Source organism: Rhamphochromis sp. 'chilingali' (assembly GCF_963969265.1).
Source record: "Rhamphochromis sp. 'chilingali' genome assembly, chromosome: 11".
NCBI lineage: Eukaryota > Metazoa > Chordata > Actinopteri > Cichliformes > Cichlidae > Rhamphochromis > Rhamphochromis sp. 'chilingali'.
The window spans coordinates 18209028-18225655 of NC_137938.1; the positions used below are offsets into that span (position 1 = coordinate 18209028).

A 16628-nucleotide genomic window follows, 5' to 3' on the forward strand; every position below is an offset into this window, starting at 1 on the left:
AACTTTGAGCAGTTTACTGTCTATATTATCAGAGCCTGAGGATGTATCGTCAGGAAGTGATATCAATAAGCGCTCTACTATCTCCACATTCACTGCCTCAAACTTAAATTGGCATTGCTTATTATTCATGATAACATCCTGTATAAGACACTGTGATAAGGTGGGATCGCCTCTGCTCATATTAGATTTTAAATTTGTTATTTTGTTGCTGTAATAATTCACAAAATAATTGGCTATGTCCTTGGCTTTACTTATAAACGTACCACCCGTGTAGATATGAGACACCACCGGAGCAAGATCTCTACCCATCATATTATTTAAAACTTTCCACACCTTTTTGCTGTCCTTGTTGGCCTCCTTGAGCTTAAGTTGATAATATTCTTTCTTCTTGCGCCTATTCAATTTAGTTACTTGATTTCTTAACTCGCGATATCTTGCCCACTCTTGTGGACTGACAGACTTATGTGCTTTTGCTATATCCCTTTCTGACATTGCAGCCTTAAGTTCATTATCTAACCAAGATGCGTAGTTCTTTTTAACAGTAAATCTTTTTAAGGGGGCATGTTTGTCAGCCAGGTAGCAAAAGTTTTCAATAAACATAGATAATGCCATATCAGGGTCACTCTCGAGGCAGATGTCAGTCCAGTGAATTTCTTTTACGTCATTAATATACTTATTTGCATTGAAATTTTTGTATGATCTATGAAAAATCATCTTTTGTGCGGTTTTCTGTGGTTTCATTTTCTTGGTCAAACCTACAAGATTATGGTCACTGTATGATGCTAACTGTGCTGCTAATATTACTGGCTTCCAGGAATAAAGTGATTAATTAGGTGTAAAAAGCAAACTTGAATCATACTATTATAACATCACACTCAGTGCCAAGACCGTCCCACCATCTGGCTTTGTCGATGTTTACGTCAACATCAGATATTTATAATCGTATTGATTGGCAGCAATGTGATACAAGAGCCAATAGCTGTCATAGGTTTGGACAGGCTTTAAAATATCTATTTGTGGAGAAACAAACAGAGGTTTCTTCACTCTAAGCCAAAGATTTGACCTTATGCTGCAGAATTGTAAAGAAAAGCTTTGAAAAAAGGGAGCTTTATGAAGCTGTAGATGTCCTATAGGTTGGCTTTGTGCTGGGCAACAGGAACTATAAAGCTAAAAATAAACAATTCATGGAAGAGACGGCAAATAGCAACAAGGGAGAATCAATGCTCTCCGCTTTGACTCTGCAGGAGCCCTGCTGATTATTAACTGTTCACCTTCCAAACTAAAACACAGAGAAGCTCTACTGATGTTGGCCAAATACCGAGGACACATCACACATGATGGAAGCACTAAATGGAGGGTTGTAAATATTTCTAGGATGCTTGATGATCAGTTATGACATATCAGTAGTCATTTCTAATATCTGGGGCATACTGAAGTGACCGGATTATCCTTCTTTTTATGGCCACGTTATAAATACACAACCAGTGCATGTCTGTGGATGTCACTGTCTTGTCACAGAGACTTTTCCGCCTTCTTGATCCAGATCTCCTGTCCTCCTTGAGACAGCATATTCATCAAGCTGATGTGCTGCTGTTGTTTGAATGAACAGTAAGACTCTCTGTACAGAGGCAATGAGATGACAAATCATGTGGATCCTCACTACTGTCATAAGGAGTCCAAGAGCAGTTGTTAATCACAGAGCTGTGTGGGAGGACTTTTAAGATGGGAGACCTACCTGTCACCACAGCCTCTCTTTGTCTTCCTTGTGGTTCCCCTTCAGTGAGTTACCTTCTGTACTGAGAAGAGAAAAGCAAGGAGTTGCTTCATAGTGCTCCCGTTAAGGTTGCTTTACTAAAACTACCAACAAATGTTGGCTATGACAACACCTGCCTCTGGTGGTGTAACAGCAGATGCAGTTTAACTAAGGTTCCCACAATTCTGAGGGCAGCGAAATAACTTTTTTGTCAGTGCTGCAGCAGTAGTAAGATATGTGTGGTTCACATTAATTAGAGATAACTGATCTGAAGTTTAGGGATGAGCTCAAACCCCTAACAGTCTTCTCCAGTCCAGATTTGTAAATGCCTATTTGCTCCACAGATCCACTTCTTCTAGTTTCGTCACCACACCCTCCTTCCCCTTATTTTCTACCTAACTCTGTCTGGCCAAGCTTGTTGATTCATCGATTTGCATTTGTGGTTGTTGCTAGTGAACAGTGACCTTAAGAATAACCTCCATAAACAAACGTTGCATGAATATGTAAATGGGCAAGGGTATAGTATATAAGTATAAATAACACTTATATACTATAATAACTATAAATAAATTTGAAGTGTCTGTATTTTTGGTATTGAAAGGTTTCTGTTTCTGGTAAAATTGAGCAATAGGATATGAACAACAATCGTGTTTGAACTGTCTTTGTTTGTATGTAGGTAAGCAGTCCAAAAGATGGTTGGGTGCTAACTACTGCATCACTGTGCCACGCAGTGCACTGGACAACTTAATACGCTTTTTTACCCCATTTCACCGGTGGGTAGAAATGGGATTGTTAACCTGGATATCGACTGGCTCTGCAGGTAGCTAGCTGCTAGAAAATCATCTGTTACCCCAGAATGTTACCACATCCATCCTGTTCATAATACTGCAAATATGCAAGTATTTCAGTGGTTTCATTCAATCAGTGATAGTGTGATAGTGACATAACATACATTTCTTAAAATGAAGGGGCCAGTTTGTCGTGTTTTTTGATCAGCAGTACAAACCCAACGATAACCACTATGGTAAATGGTAAATGGCCTGTATTTATATAGCGCCTTACTAGTCCCTAAGGACCCCAAAGCGCTTTACATATCCAGTCATCCACCCATTCACACACACATTCACACACTAATCGTAATCACTGTGCTGTCCAGTCTTGCTAAAACTGAGCATCGAAGTCTTACATCAAATTTAGCATTTTTGCTTAAAAATGATTGTAAAGTTATCAAGCTGTTACTCAGCGAATCATCAACCATGATCACATTGTTTTTAACCAGAATTTTGTTTTTAAGGCAGTTCTTGAAAGACCTAGGAAGGTTGTTTACATGCAGTTTGAGACAGTTTCTATAAGTGGTACAGAAAATAGATTAAAACTGTGATCACATAAATGGTCATGTTTCAGTAATTACCAGCTAAAAGAAACTATACTTCTTTTCTATGTTTGTAAGCTTGAAAATATTCATATTTATTTAATGTTTATCTTCACGTTGTGCCTGCTTATCAGCTAATCAGTTTGTCTTTGGTTGGTACCTTGTAGAAGTCCTGCTGTCTGTGAGTTCGATGCTGTTTGCTCCTGTATTTACTGCCTGTTTGCTGTACAGCTTTCGTTTATCTTAATCTCAATTTTGATTGAATTAAATCTGGCGTGATGAGCAGGGACTGAAAATCTAAAGGTATCCAATAGCATTTTGAAATGTGAAGGATACTTTTCTAATTTGATTTGTTTTTGAGAAAATGAACAAATCAACATTTAATAAAGCTGGATGATTGACTCAGCTCGGCAGACTACTGTATTATTATGTATCTCCCTTTTTGACCCTTCAAGGAAGATGTTTTTGTGGAACAGGGCAGATCTGGATACACAGTTTCATACAAAAATACACTTTTGGATACATATTTCACATGTATAACATACAATTGTCTGCATACTTCCTCACTGAAGCTGGTGAAAGATATTATTGTTTTGAATTTAGAATATTATGTTCATAGTAGTGTATAAACACATAGAGAGTGAAAAGAGGTGAGCGAGGAAGAAAGACACAATGAAATTATGGGAAGCCAGCAGCCTAGGCCTATTGCAGCAAAGCCTTGGGAGGGTTCAGGGTCACCTGAGCGAGTGCTAACAATAAGCGTTATAGAAGGCTAAAGGAGAGCTTTGCAGGTTTGCATCATCTGTGGTATATTTCCGCTTACAGTGAAACCTGTGACTGTCACCGAGCCAATCCATACTGCACAATGCATTGTGCAGTACTGTTTTGTTGGGTTCCACACATTGGTGATTCAGGAGGACTGCCTTCCAGCAGCGTGACTGACCTGGTTGAGCTGATTAGTTTGTTCCCTTCCAGGTAGGACAATAAAATCCCAAAGTCTGGGTTAGCACTCAGCATACACTCTCTCAACCCAGATTAGTGTAACCCTGGCTAATTCAGGCTCCACTCCAGCTCTCGTAAGGACAGGACAGACAATAACAGCGATTCAGTAGTTAATTTGTCAGTTTCTGAGATTTCTGACAATTTCTGCGCAGATTTCATTTCGACGCCTCTCCGGCTGTATGTTGTTGAGCTTCCAGATATGCTCGCTCACACTCTTTTAATCGCTCAGTAGCGGAGGATGTTCTCACCAGTAAGTGACCAGTATCACAAGGTACATCAGCTCCAAAAGCTAATGAGCTGTGCTATGGACCCCAAACAAGTGACCCAGCAGTGTTACTGTCACTATACGTCTATGATAATTAGCCTTTTGCTAGTCAGCTCTGCAGGATTTCTGCCATCGTTATCTACTTTTCTCAGATGACTTTATTGTCACTTACTCTAATAGGGTCTTTCCGGAGATAGGAGCCCGATATATCAATAGCTTCTTCTTAAGTGGGTGATTCATTGCATCATCAATGAAGTGTCTTTACTGAAACATTTCAATATTTTTAACCAATTGAAATAATCAGAGTAGTTGCAGTCAAGCATGGTGCTGACACTGATGAAAGTTGATTAGTGTTCGATCGACATGCAGCACAAAGAAAACATGTTCAGGATTTTTCTGGGCTCGAAACAGGACAGGGTGACTGAGAGTGAACATGATTTATGTACATGTCATTAGGTAAAGAATGTGTGTAACCTTAATCAGCAAAAGTCAAAGCAGTAAATCCTGATAATAAAAAAAACTTGTTAGGTGTATCCAACTAAAATTCGATGGATACAAACATGTTCTATATGATGTAAAACCCATGATGTCCCAGAGCCTTTTACCCAAGGTTGCAAGTCTGTTTATTATATTTCATGTTGTCCTGCACACTTAGACAAATTTATTTCCGTCAGCTGAGGAGCTGCACATGAGTGTATCATACTGATGTCCTATTGCAGTGCAGCAGAATATCCACTTTGCAGTATATTGTATCGCTTCATCTTGTGATATTATTATGTAATACAGTGGCACCAATTTGTGAATGTGCTAAAGAGGGCAGTGTTAGTGTTTCATGAAACGCAGTTTTTTTTAGTGGTTTCTAAGTTTGTGTATTTCCTGCTTGTGACGAGCTTCTTCAGATATAACGTGCAACTGCCTCACTCGCAGTGGTTCCATGTTACTAATGTTCCAGCTTGTGACTGTCCTCTGTGTGTGTCTCTGCTTGCACATCTGTCTGTCTGTGGAGGAACATCTTCCTGAAAATAGTCTGTCATGTCAGGAATTTGAGGAAGCCTGTCATTCCTCTGTGCTTTTCTAGGAGTGTTTCCATAGATAAGAAGAAGAACAACCGAGTCGGTCCCATGACTGCTGCACTAAAACACACAGTGTCATTATCCTGTCCTAATTATGCACAGTTCAGAGTCAGCCTTGCCTATCTGGTTTTTAAGGGTTCTCTCCCCCGAGCTCACTCTTTTCTTCCACATGCTCTTTCTGCCATGGTTGTCATCCTTATTTGGGAGCTAGAAACTCCCACTGGACATGTTAGACGCTTAACTAGTTCTGACTCTTGGTGCACATCTTTCTTGTGTGGATTTTAACTGGTAGAGACATGCATACGCACCTGTGTCACACTGCAGGATGCTGCAGCTGAGCACAGAGTGCCGCCACAGCAGCACAACAACCTGCATGATGTTGAACATCAAATAACATGAAGCACTGCAGCTTCTTCTGCTTGTTTTTTTCCTGCTTGATATGGTTTCGGATGATTTGTTTAGAAAATAAATAAAAGTTGTTCATATAAAGCAGCTCTTTGAGTCCAGCTCTTCAATTATGAGCACTGGCTGGTAATATTTGATTTACATTCAGTGTGAATATTGTTGAATTTTGAGTTATTGATAACACAAAATATTGTTTTTGGATAACGGCAGAACCATACTTTCTTATATAGCAATTGCACTTTTACACATTTAGCTACCTTGCATCTGAAACAGCCCCAGTCTGCACAGTGCGCACCTGTGCGTCCGTCTGTGACAGTGTTGATGGGATATTAGTTTTGATATGTAACCAATCAGAGACAATAAAACAGTGAATACAGGCTAAAGTAAATCTTTTTTTTATTTTGGATCTACTTAAAAAAAACAAAAAAAAAAAAAACAAATCTGAGAAAAAATGCAGCCAAATAACATCTTGACTGCTGTTAACTGCCCCGCAACATAATGTCAGTAATGCTTGTTCTTTCTTGGTGATATTGAGTCGCTGTTGTATGTTGAAAACTAACTCAGGTGCATAATAGCTGATGGCCCGATAGCCTGGAGCCACTAAAAAAAACTATGTTGGGCAAGTTCATTGGCCAGCCACCATCTCATTCAGCTCAGTGAGGGTGTAATGAATCGCAGTAAACTGTCATTAATGTTTGTTTGTTTTTTCCTAGTTCCACCCATCCATTCGCTTCCGCTTATCCTTGTCAGGGTCATTGGGGGGCGCTGGAGCCTATCCCAGCTGTGTTAGGGCGAGAGGCAGGGTACACCCTAGACAGGTCGCCAGTCTGTCACAGGGCTAACACACAGACAGGAGACAACCAATCGCACTCACATTCACTCCCGCATTCACACCTATGAGCAATTTACTGTTTCCAATTAGCCTAACCACTGACTGCATGTCTTTGGACTGTGGGAGGAAGCCGGAGTATCACCTTAAAAAAAAGATTTTTTAAAGGCTTGTCATTTTGTTTTGTACACCTGAGTTAAGAGGAAGCTAAAATGAAAGTTGTATGCAGAGGAGCTGCTTGTTAAGTTTGCCATCACCTTTAAATTTGGCAGATTTCTTGTAAAGTTTGCGTCAGGCTGACATTAACCACCCCGTCTCTCTCTCGAGTAGCAATTCCTGTGGCATGTAGCAGCACAGCAGTTTCACTACTATACTTATTTTAAAGCTTTAGGTATTAATTGTTTCTCTGATACAGATTTATGAATATATAAATCTATTAATAAATTATGCTATGTATCTTTGAAATTAAGCTAGCAGTTTTGAAGTCTTGTCGACTACTGACACAGTAATGCTGCAGTCACACTAAGGAAGACAGTGGTTAGAGACCGTGGCACTACCAACATTAATGCAACCATGTGCAATAAACTTCAAAAAGGTTGCTTTAAAGATGGGGGCCAGGTCTGCACCCACTCGCAGTCAGGGGTATCTTCAGAGTGATTTTGGTAACCAAACGCCAGTAAGACTGCTGTATTTGTGTGATAATGCAGCGATTAACTTTCTTACTTTGAGCTTAGTTGAGTAGTCTACATATTTTTTCCAGTATAGTGGACTAGGACAAACACAGTCTTGAGCCTGTTTACCATGTTAATAATGCTTTAGCTGTTTTATTTTTAATTCTTGGGAAAAAAAGGCAGCATTTTTTAAACAGTAGGTTACCACTCTTAACCTTGTGGGGACATTTGAATGAGCAGATCTTAGATGATAAGCTGTGATTATAGTGTTTTCAGGAAGGGGTTTAGTGAACATTAGATTAGAAAACCTACCGTTGGCATCGAGTTTTCGAGTATCTATTAAGTTAAGTGATGGAGAAAATGGAAAAAAAAGATACAATAATTGTTTTTATTCATTGTTGTAGTCTTTGTCTGTGCTAACAAATAAAACTGCTTCTTGTTTTTAAATGAAGAAAACTTGCTACACGAGTGGTTCACAGGGTAACACAAGACTGCTGCTGACATTCGTGTCAGTTCACATTTCTGCTCGCAACACTACATCCCATGGGAATCTATTTCTGGTCAACAGCTGACAGCTTTAATCTGCATAACATCCCAAAATCTAACATGCAAAACACAAGCCACATTAAGCCCTTTAAAGAAATCATTTCACAGCTCTTCTCTTCAGATATTCTTTATCCGTCTGTCATCATGTATTGTGCTCCGTGTGTCAGTGTGTACGTATGGGAACGGGTGAATGAGATATGTATAAAAAGCAAGGAGTGCTGTATGAGAGCCCATTTATGCCTTCATGTCTGACGTGTGCAGCTGTAAAGAAATGCCCTGAGCCGGAGCAGCAGTGTGATTTTTCTGTCCTCTCTCTTGTTTTGTGGTCCAGGTGGAATCGCGGGACACGTTGAACAGCATTGCGCTCAAGTTTGACACCACACCCAACGAGCTGGTTCAGCTGAACAAGCTGTTCTCCAGAGCAGTGGTGCCTGGCCAGGTGTGACCCGCCGTGCACGCCTTCACTGATATATTCAGCTGCATCACTTCATCACTGTCCTACAGCAGCCTCACATCCATCCACAGCCACCCACTGACTGTCTGATCTCATAATGACTGTTTTTGACATTTCATAATGCATTCGCAGAGCTGTAAACATTTTCTGAATGTAGCTGGAAAAACTGGAGATTTTAGGGAGCATTACATGCTGCATGTGTTTAGCCCTCTACTTTCTCCCTCCCTGACTCACTAACCACATCCCTATTCTCTGTATCCCTCCTTAATTGCCTGCTAATTACAGCATCACTTGTCCCATTAGGATGTAGTTCATTGCAAAAGACCTATTTTGTTTCTATAAAGGAATAATGATACGTCTCCCAGTGACGCTGTAGTTCCGACAACATGACACAAACTACCCATCTTTAGCCTGCTAAACACGCTGCCAGTTTCCACGTCTTTGATGTTTCCTTCCACAGCAATAGAGCCAAATTTGAAATCTGTTTTTTTTTTTAAACGGGGAAAGTGACAAACATCCAAAATGATATTTTGTCTCTGTATTTCCTGGCTTGAAAATCAAATCCGGTCGAATGGAGATGAGCCACATACGCCAATCCCGCTGGCATCCCACCCTTTCTCTGTCTCTGTCTCTCTGCTCTCGGCAAACAATGCAGAGTTGATCTGCGTCCAAACAGTAGGGTGCTGACAGCACTTACTGAACCTTCGTCTCTACGTCTACTGCTGAGACAGACGCTATACCACAGCAAAAGCAGCTCCATGGTTTTTACCCTGAAGCTTTGTCTAGATTTCAGCTCAAAATCCCTCCCTTGTTGAGACCAAACATTGGAAGAACCTTATATAGACTTACGACTAAATAAAAACCTTAGTGCAAAATGTTTAACACAAAAAACTAACCGTTTTTATTGCAGTGCATAGTGCAGATGTCACTGCAGAGGTAGCACTTCAGCACTTCATTAGAAGAAAGTCTGCCTGCCGGGATTGATTTTTCCTAAAAAAAAATAGTTTGCATGATGATAGAAATCTGCACCTAAATATGGAGCTAAAGCTAAGACACAATTAGCTTGCCTTAACATGATTGGCTGGCCTTAATCCAAAAGTTGCAAAATTTCCCTGTGAACACCTGCAAACGATACTATGTGTCCAACCTCACCAAGTAACCCCAGGTAGCATCTCATCACTAGTAGCTGCTTATTATTATTATCAGTCTCCTTTCTGTATTCTCTAATACGACATACACAAATTTAAAATAACTGGGCGGAATAGAATAAATACAATCTATCAGCATGGACTTCATTTACAATATGTATCTTTTAAACATGAAACCAAACACACATTACATCTGTCTCTGATTGCGAAACACTGACTTACCTTCATGACTGTCACTTTCCCTCCATGTGTTAATTGTGTTATTATCATGAAACTGTTCACTTGATTTCATGTTATTTGCCATGTCACATTTGTTGAGCTGTGTGAGAGATTCTCTACCTGTTGTCTGTGTGTGTGTGCGTGCATGTGTTTGTCTTTGGTGCGAGGTGCACAAATGTAGTGCTTGTGTAAATACAGACGTGGATTGTGTTTGCAGGTTCTGTACGTTCCTGACCCCGAGTACGTCTCCAGTGTCGGAAGCTCCCCTTCCCTCAGTCCCATCAGCCCCTTGTCTCCCACCTCCTCAGAAGCTGATTTAGAGAAGGTGACGGTATGTAGACCACACCTATGACGCACAATATCACATGCTAGGAACATTTTCCTGTACGGGTAACTAGTCTTGTCACGTGTCACTCTGATCGCCTCCCAAAGTGAAGAGTTCACTCTTTCTGTGCTGGCAAACACAGTGAAACAGTGTTAGCCTCTGTGCCTCTGCTGCGTATGTGTGGTATTTTATCATTCTAAGCACTGAAGTTGACATGTGTTACATATATTCGCATTAGCCTGTAATGCGAACTGGAAGGAAAGCCTAAAATTCTCTTATATTTGGCTCTTAAACGGTCCTCATTATCTCAAAAAGTATTTGTAGAGGGCTAGTAAGGGAATTATGTTGATGGGGTTTTTACAAAACTATTAACTGCAGGAGTTTTTTTTCCCCATTGTTCTGAAGTTTTTCAAAGGACGCGCTGACATCAAAGTTTGAGCGATGGAGCTTTTGAATTGAAGCCAAATTTTAAATCTAGCACCTGCACTTCCTGTGGTTACCACATATTGGGCTATATTGTAAAGGTCTTTTTTATTCTTACATCACACCAAATTTTATGTCAGAATTTTAATTAAAAGATGACCAGTTTGCTTTTGCAGCTTTTTCATTGTATCTGAGAGTAAGTACACTGGAAGCGCTAGTTTTAGACCATAAGGTTCCACGTGTGCCCAGTGAGGAATATCATCTGTTTATAAATAAAACATAATGGACCTCAGCTGTGCTGCATAATGATACAACAGTAAGCTTGGACATTTCTGCCCCCTTACAATCACAAGGCAAGTATAACAGAGGCAAACAAATTTCTGTGTTTTTTAATTAATATATGAATCTCACAGCTAGTTGGGGTTTTTTGGAGGTGACAGGAGAATGTTTTAGCTAAAGATAACATTAGGAGCACATTCATCTTTAAAATATTAATTCTACCAGCTACTGAAAAGGCTGAATCATTCATCCATCAACTGAGTCATTGATTTCTTCTATCACAGGTGCATAATTAGCCCTCACAACATGTTCCTGAAAGTATGTCAGCTGTAGTTTTATTACTAATGGGGAGTATGAGATGATTTGAGGGTTTTTTTAGCTGGTATGCGATCCTGCTGGAAGCAATTGTCAGGAGATGGGTACACTGTGGTCATAAAGAGATGGAGAAAGTCTGAGACAATACAGCAACTGCTAAATGATGCTTAGTCGGACCTAAGGGGCCCAGGGTGTGTCAAGAAAATATCCCAACCTCCCTTACCAGCTGGAGGGGTTGTTACAAGGTAGGAAGGCGTGTCTATGCTTTTGTTTTGTTTAAGCAAAGTTCTGGCCCTACCATTCAAATGACTCATCAGACCAGGAAACATTTTTCCAACTGTGTTTTAATCCATCATTTTGTTAGTTCTCTCAGCTCTTTTGTACAGCTTGGTTGTAACAAGTGGGTATTCCTGTTGCCTTCTTATCACCTCGAAGTAGTCTGGCCATTATCTACTTGATCAACAAGACATTTTCACCAAGTGCGCTAGTCTAGATCAGCAGTCTCTGAAATACTCTGAAATACCAACACCCACATCACGTTCAGAGTCATTTGAATCACATTTCTTACTCATTCTGATGCTCAGTTTGAACCTCAGCAGGTCGTCTTGACCATGTCTGCATGCCTAAATGCATTGAGTTGGTGCCATGTGATTGGCTGATTAGTATCAAAGTGTGTGTGTATATTCAGATTTCTTTCAAGAACATCAGAATGGTGCGTGTGTGCTGTACGAATATGGTTCTATTTCTATTCATGTTTGACCTCGTGCAGCTTGTGGTCTTTTTTTTAAGCATGAGGCAGAAATGTGAAATGGGCCAAGCATTTACGCAGGAAAGTGTATGTATGAAAGAGGCTATTAGAAAAATGGTCTCTGAGCTGGTAATTAGTATCCAAGCTGACAGCACTTTTGGTTTGCTTCTCTACTGTAATTGCATCGCACGGGGATCAAGATACATGACATTAATGTGGCTAACTAAGCTAGTTACTAGAGCAAAAGATATCTCTGCAATACCCCTTTAATTCCAGCAGTAGGGATTATTTCTAACATAAAACCATATCTGCATGCTATCGTCTCTCTTGCTTCTTCCTTCTTGCTTCTCGTCTTCACTAGCTGAGCATAAAGCATGTAGAAAAGCTGGAGGTGGGTTTGCGTCTGATGTGACTTCAGGTCTGGTCCAGTCAGCCGTACACATGCCGGCCTCGCAGCTCTCAAGGCCAGCAGTGTGAGCCATCTCCCTCGGGTACTGTGTCTGCAGCATCTGAATGAGCCAATCGTTAAGCACCACTGAACGCTCAGCGGTCCCTTAAGAAATATTACTGTTTGCCGGTCTCCATGGAAACGTCGGTCTTGTTTTGCCGTTTTTGTAAGAGCGTGGATACTGCAGGTCTCTGTCACCAACGCGTTCACTGGCACTCCACTTGAGTTTTGATGCCCTCCCACCACAAACGCTCTCCCTTTGGTCTGCTCTTTCCTCCTGTTGTCCATTAATTTCTCCATAGTTGCCAAAAGAACACCACCACCCTCCAACCAACCATTTACCACTTATCTTTGTAGGTCATTGCCAGTGAGAACGGGAGCATATTCTGCGGCTCTCGATGGGGGAAGGATCAGAGACATGGGCTGTGACTGCAGAGAAACTAAGCCTTTAAAAGTGATGGCGTGATATTTAGAGTAACTAATGAACGGAGCAGCTCGCTCTCTCCCAGACAAGTGCTAGGCAGCAATTACTCCAGGCAGAGGAAGTGTGCTTGGAAGGCAGAAGGGAGGAAACGTTACCTCACTCAAAGTGTCAACTCAGTGCGTGTGTTTGTCTGTCTGTGAGCAAAAGTACGTGTTTGTATCTGTCAGCTCTGTATCTGCCTGTCTGGATCCTCCAATGCCTTCCACTTCCTGCGTGTGTGTGTGTACTACTGTGTGTCTGTGGGTGGGTTAGTTGGTAGTTATATAGAAGGATGTGGCATCCAGGTGCCGTTTGGAAGGAAGGACCTTAATAACCCCCCACCCCTCCCTCCGCTTCTAAATCCCCAGCATCTTTTAATTACGAGCCTATTTTGGTGCTCGGCACGCGTGTCTCAATGAGGATATTATCTAAATGAATGGTTGTGGGAGGTTTATAGTAATGGCAGTGCGAGCAGCAAATAGCTGGTATAACCCTGATGAAGATGAGTGCCCTGCAGAGAAACTACTTTCCGATTTTTCTCTTTGAGATCATGATATGAAAAGGAGTCAGATATGGCACGAGATGTTTAAAAAGCCAATTAGATGTTCAAAATAGCCTCAAAATATTAAGGCCCTGTTAAAGTTCTTTGCCTGCAGAGTGTTATGCATTCATATTGAAGTTATGTATATTTTGGGAATGCTGAGTTTACATAAGCCCTCAAAATCACACGCAGCGATAAGCCAGAACATGTAGATGTTGGGAAAAGATCTACATGTATGTAGATCTTTTCCCAACATCTACATGTTCTGGCTTAATAAGCTGTTGGTGCTTAACGTGATATCAAACTAGCTTCTGCGTGCTAAGTCTCAAACTCTATGAAGCTTTTGAGCTTCACCGGTGCTGTCTGACATCGTGGCTGTGACGTTATCATCTTTAAGGTTGTTAAAATTGCTAGGTGGAACCCCAACACGTTATTAGTTTAAGTTAGCTGGTGGTGTGCTGTTTAATGATGGTGCTCGTCTATGCTTTAAATTCCCCCACAGAGGGTGAGATAAAAGTACAGTACTCGGATATCTAGACTGCTTAGTGTTCCTAGTTTTGTCCTGTCTGATACTGAAGCGAATACTCTTCATTTTCCATTATAGGAAAGCAGAGGAGAAAAGAGTGGCTATTTATAGCAGGTGTCACATCAAAAGTCTATAGAGTATCTACAGCGAAATGTGAATCAGTCATACGCTTTAATGGACTTGTTTAACAACAGCGCCCATGCTTCAGTGAGCGAGCTAAAAGTTTTTACCATGCAGTTAGATTGTTTAGTGTTTCTCTGACGGAGCTAAAGGCCAGATCAGTCAGCACTGAAGAGTCTTCATGCTCTTGGTTTGCCTGCTGGCCTGCTGGTACTGGCAACAGAAAGTAACACATCTTGCAGGCATGGATCGTTGGCTGGCTGTCTGACTGGGTGTGTTCGTGTGCATGCATGTGTATGCAAGCTTGCATGTGTGCACGGTTAGCTGGCTGACTTTCTGACTGGCGGTCTTACTGTCGATGGATTATTTGGCAGCCAACGGTTCATTGGCATAGTTGCTCTCTGGTCATCTGTGTGGGCAGGCGTGCTTTCTTTATCCTTTCCAGACCTTCCTCGTGCTCATACTGACACACGCACACACTTATTCACCCTGGTGGTGGAGCTACTACTGTGACCTTCTCTGTGTCTTCCTCTTTTGGCAACAGTTTTACCTCCCGCCTTCCTTCCTTCCTCTCTTGTACTTTGACGTGATCTAAAATTAGTCTTTCAATCTCTGAAAACCCAGCACCGTCTACACCTGCTGTATTTTAGCACCAATCTTAAGATTAACTTTAAAAAAAGGATCTTATGCTGGTAGATTCATTATATCAGCTCAGCAAGGACTGTAGTACTAGATAGTACAAACAACAGTACACATTGTACTTGAGGATTTCTGGTTTCAGGCAACTATTGTGTGCTCTCTCTTGCAGAACCCACCCATGCCCACATGGTGGAGCTGTGGAATGATTTTCTTTTGCTTGCACCATGTGTCACTGTCAAGGTCATAGCCGTGTGGCACCTGCAGGCTTCCTTCCTCTGCATGTGGATGAGTGTTCATCAATACAGCCTCTGTCTTTGTTGTCTCACAGTGGCCTGTGTTGAGACCATTTCTATGACAGCCACAGCCTCTTGTTGTTGTTTTTTCTATTTGTGGGCGAAAAGAGAAATACTGGTTTGAGACTAAAAGGATATTGATTTGTGAACCCACCACACCTGTCATCTAACACAGCTACATTCATCTCCTGTCCCCAGCATCGCTGTCACCTTCCTGCAGAGGAGATTTACCACCCTCCGTCCACCTCCCTGAAACCCTCAGATGAGCTCTTGGTAGCAACATCAGGCCTTCTTTAGCAACACTTTCTCCTTTTCTTTCCTGTATATTCAGTTCAACACTCCTCCCTGTTTTGCCTTTCCGCTGCCCTCAGATGTTACTCACAGTCTAAGAATCTGGTCACTTCAGGACACCAGCACACCAAATACAGTCAAATAAAGTCTGTTTGTCTTCTTAATAGGCTTCCTCGCTGAGGTTGTCTGAGTTCTCCCTTTTTCTCCCTTGCTGTCTGTTGCCTTGCCGTACTGTTCTGGTAAAAAGCCGACGGTTAATATGGGCTGCAATAAGGAGGCAGGTGAGGTTAGTATCCCCTCACCTGCTAAAAAATATTGGATGCCTTAGAGGCCAGTGAAAAATATATCCTGGTCATATATTAGAGAATAGAAAGCAGAAAAGCAATATTGACTACAGTTATGTGAGGTAAAAGTGTACTGATCTGTCAGCTGCACTTCTTAGCAAGTTCAATCAGCTTCTACCTCAGTGTTTATTTGAAATGAGTAACCTGAAAATGCAACTTGAACTTGCCTAAAAGAAAAAAGTGATGGATCGTTTTAAAATATATATCCACATATTAAACTGTAACATCTGAACATTTACTAGGAACAGAATAGTAATCTGTTTAAATGAAATGATACCCATATTTAGCCTGAAGTAGTGCTTGAAAGTGCTTGAAACAGCCATATATCTGGAAACAGTTGAAATAGTTAGCTATAAATATGAGGCAAATTGTTTAAAAGCTAAATTTAATTGATAAACTGATGAAATTGTTTGCTAATTTTCTCAGCACAACATTTCATTTATGTTGAGATCTGAATTTTGACTGGACGATTTCAACACCTTAGTACTTTCAGTGTCTCTGTTTCCTGGTGTGCTTGGTATCCTGCTGCATGATCTAATTTTTGCCAATCGTTATTTGTCAGACAGATGGCCCCATATTTGACTCTAAAATTTGGTATACAGAGAAGTTAATGGTCATTTCACTGACTGCAAGGTTCCCAGGTCCTGTGGATGCAAAACGCCCAAGTCTTCACCCCTCCTGGTGTGAGGTGTTTGTACTGATATGCTGTGTTTGGTTCATGCCAAATGTTGTGCTGTGCATTTGGACCAAGCACCAACAAAGCATCAACTTTGTCCTAAAATCTTGTGGATTGTTCAGATCTAACTTTGTAAGTTGTGCTGCCATGTTCTTTTTTTAAAGAAAAGAAACGTTCTCGCAACCCTTCGTTACTTATTCAGTCATTTTCTAATTGTACTGTCATGAGTTTTAACATTTAATGCTAACTGAGGCTTGTAGAGTCTCACGTGTAGCTCTCATGTAGCTCCCTGCACGGTCTGACAATGAGGTGAATTTCACTGGGAACACTCCTGCAAAGATCGGCGGCTGTCTTGAATTTTTTTCCACTTGTGAAAATCTTTTTTTCTGTAGAATGATGAACTTTAAATTTCCTTGGAAATTCGCATTGCTCTCTTGCTCTCTTTCCTCCTTGGTATTGT

General features: G+C 41.0%; 1 protein-coding gene across 5 annotated transcripts in view; it reads left to right on the forward strand.

Moving 5' to 3' along the window:
- The window catches only part of oxr1a (oxidation resistance 1a), a 186668-nt gene that overhangs the window by 148777 nt on the left and 21263 nt on the right, over positions 1 to 16628 (forward strand). For all 5 annotated transcript variants that reach the window (XM_080896643.1, XM_080896642.1, XM_080896645.1 and 2 more), the window contains 2 exons: positions 8248 to 8355; positions 9955 to 10068. In XM_080896643.1, coding sequence (XP_080752769.1) covers positions 8248 to 8355; positions 9955 to 10068 — 222 coding nt within the window. The remainder of the gene's footprint in view (positions 1 to 8247; positions 8356 to 9954; positions 10069 to 16628) is intronic.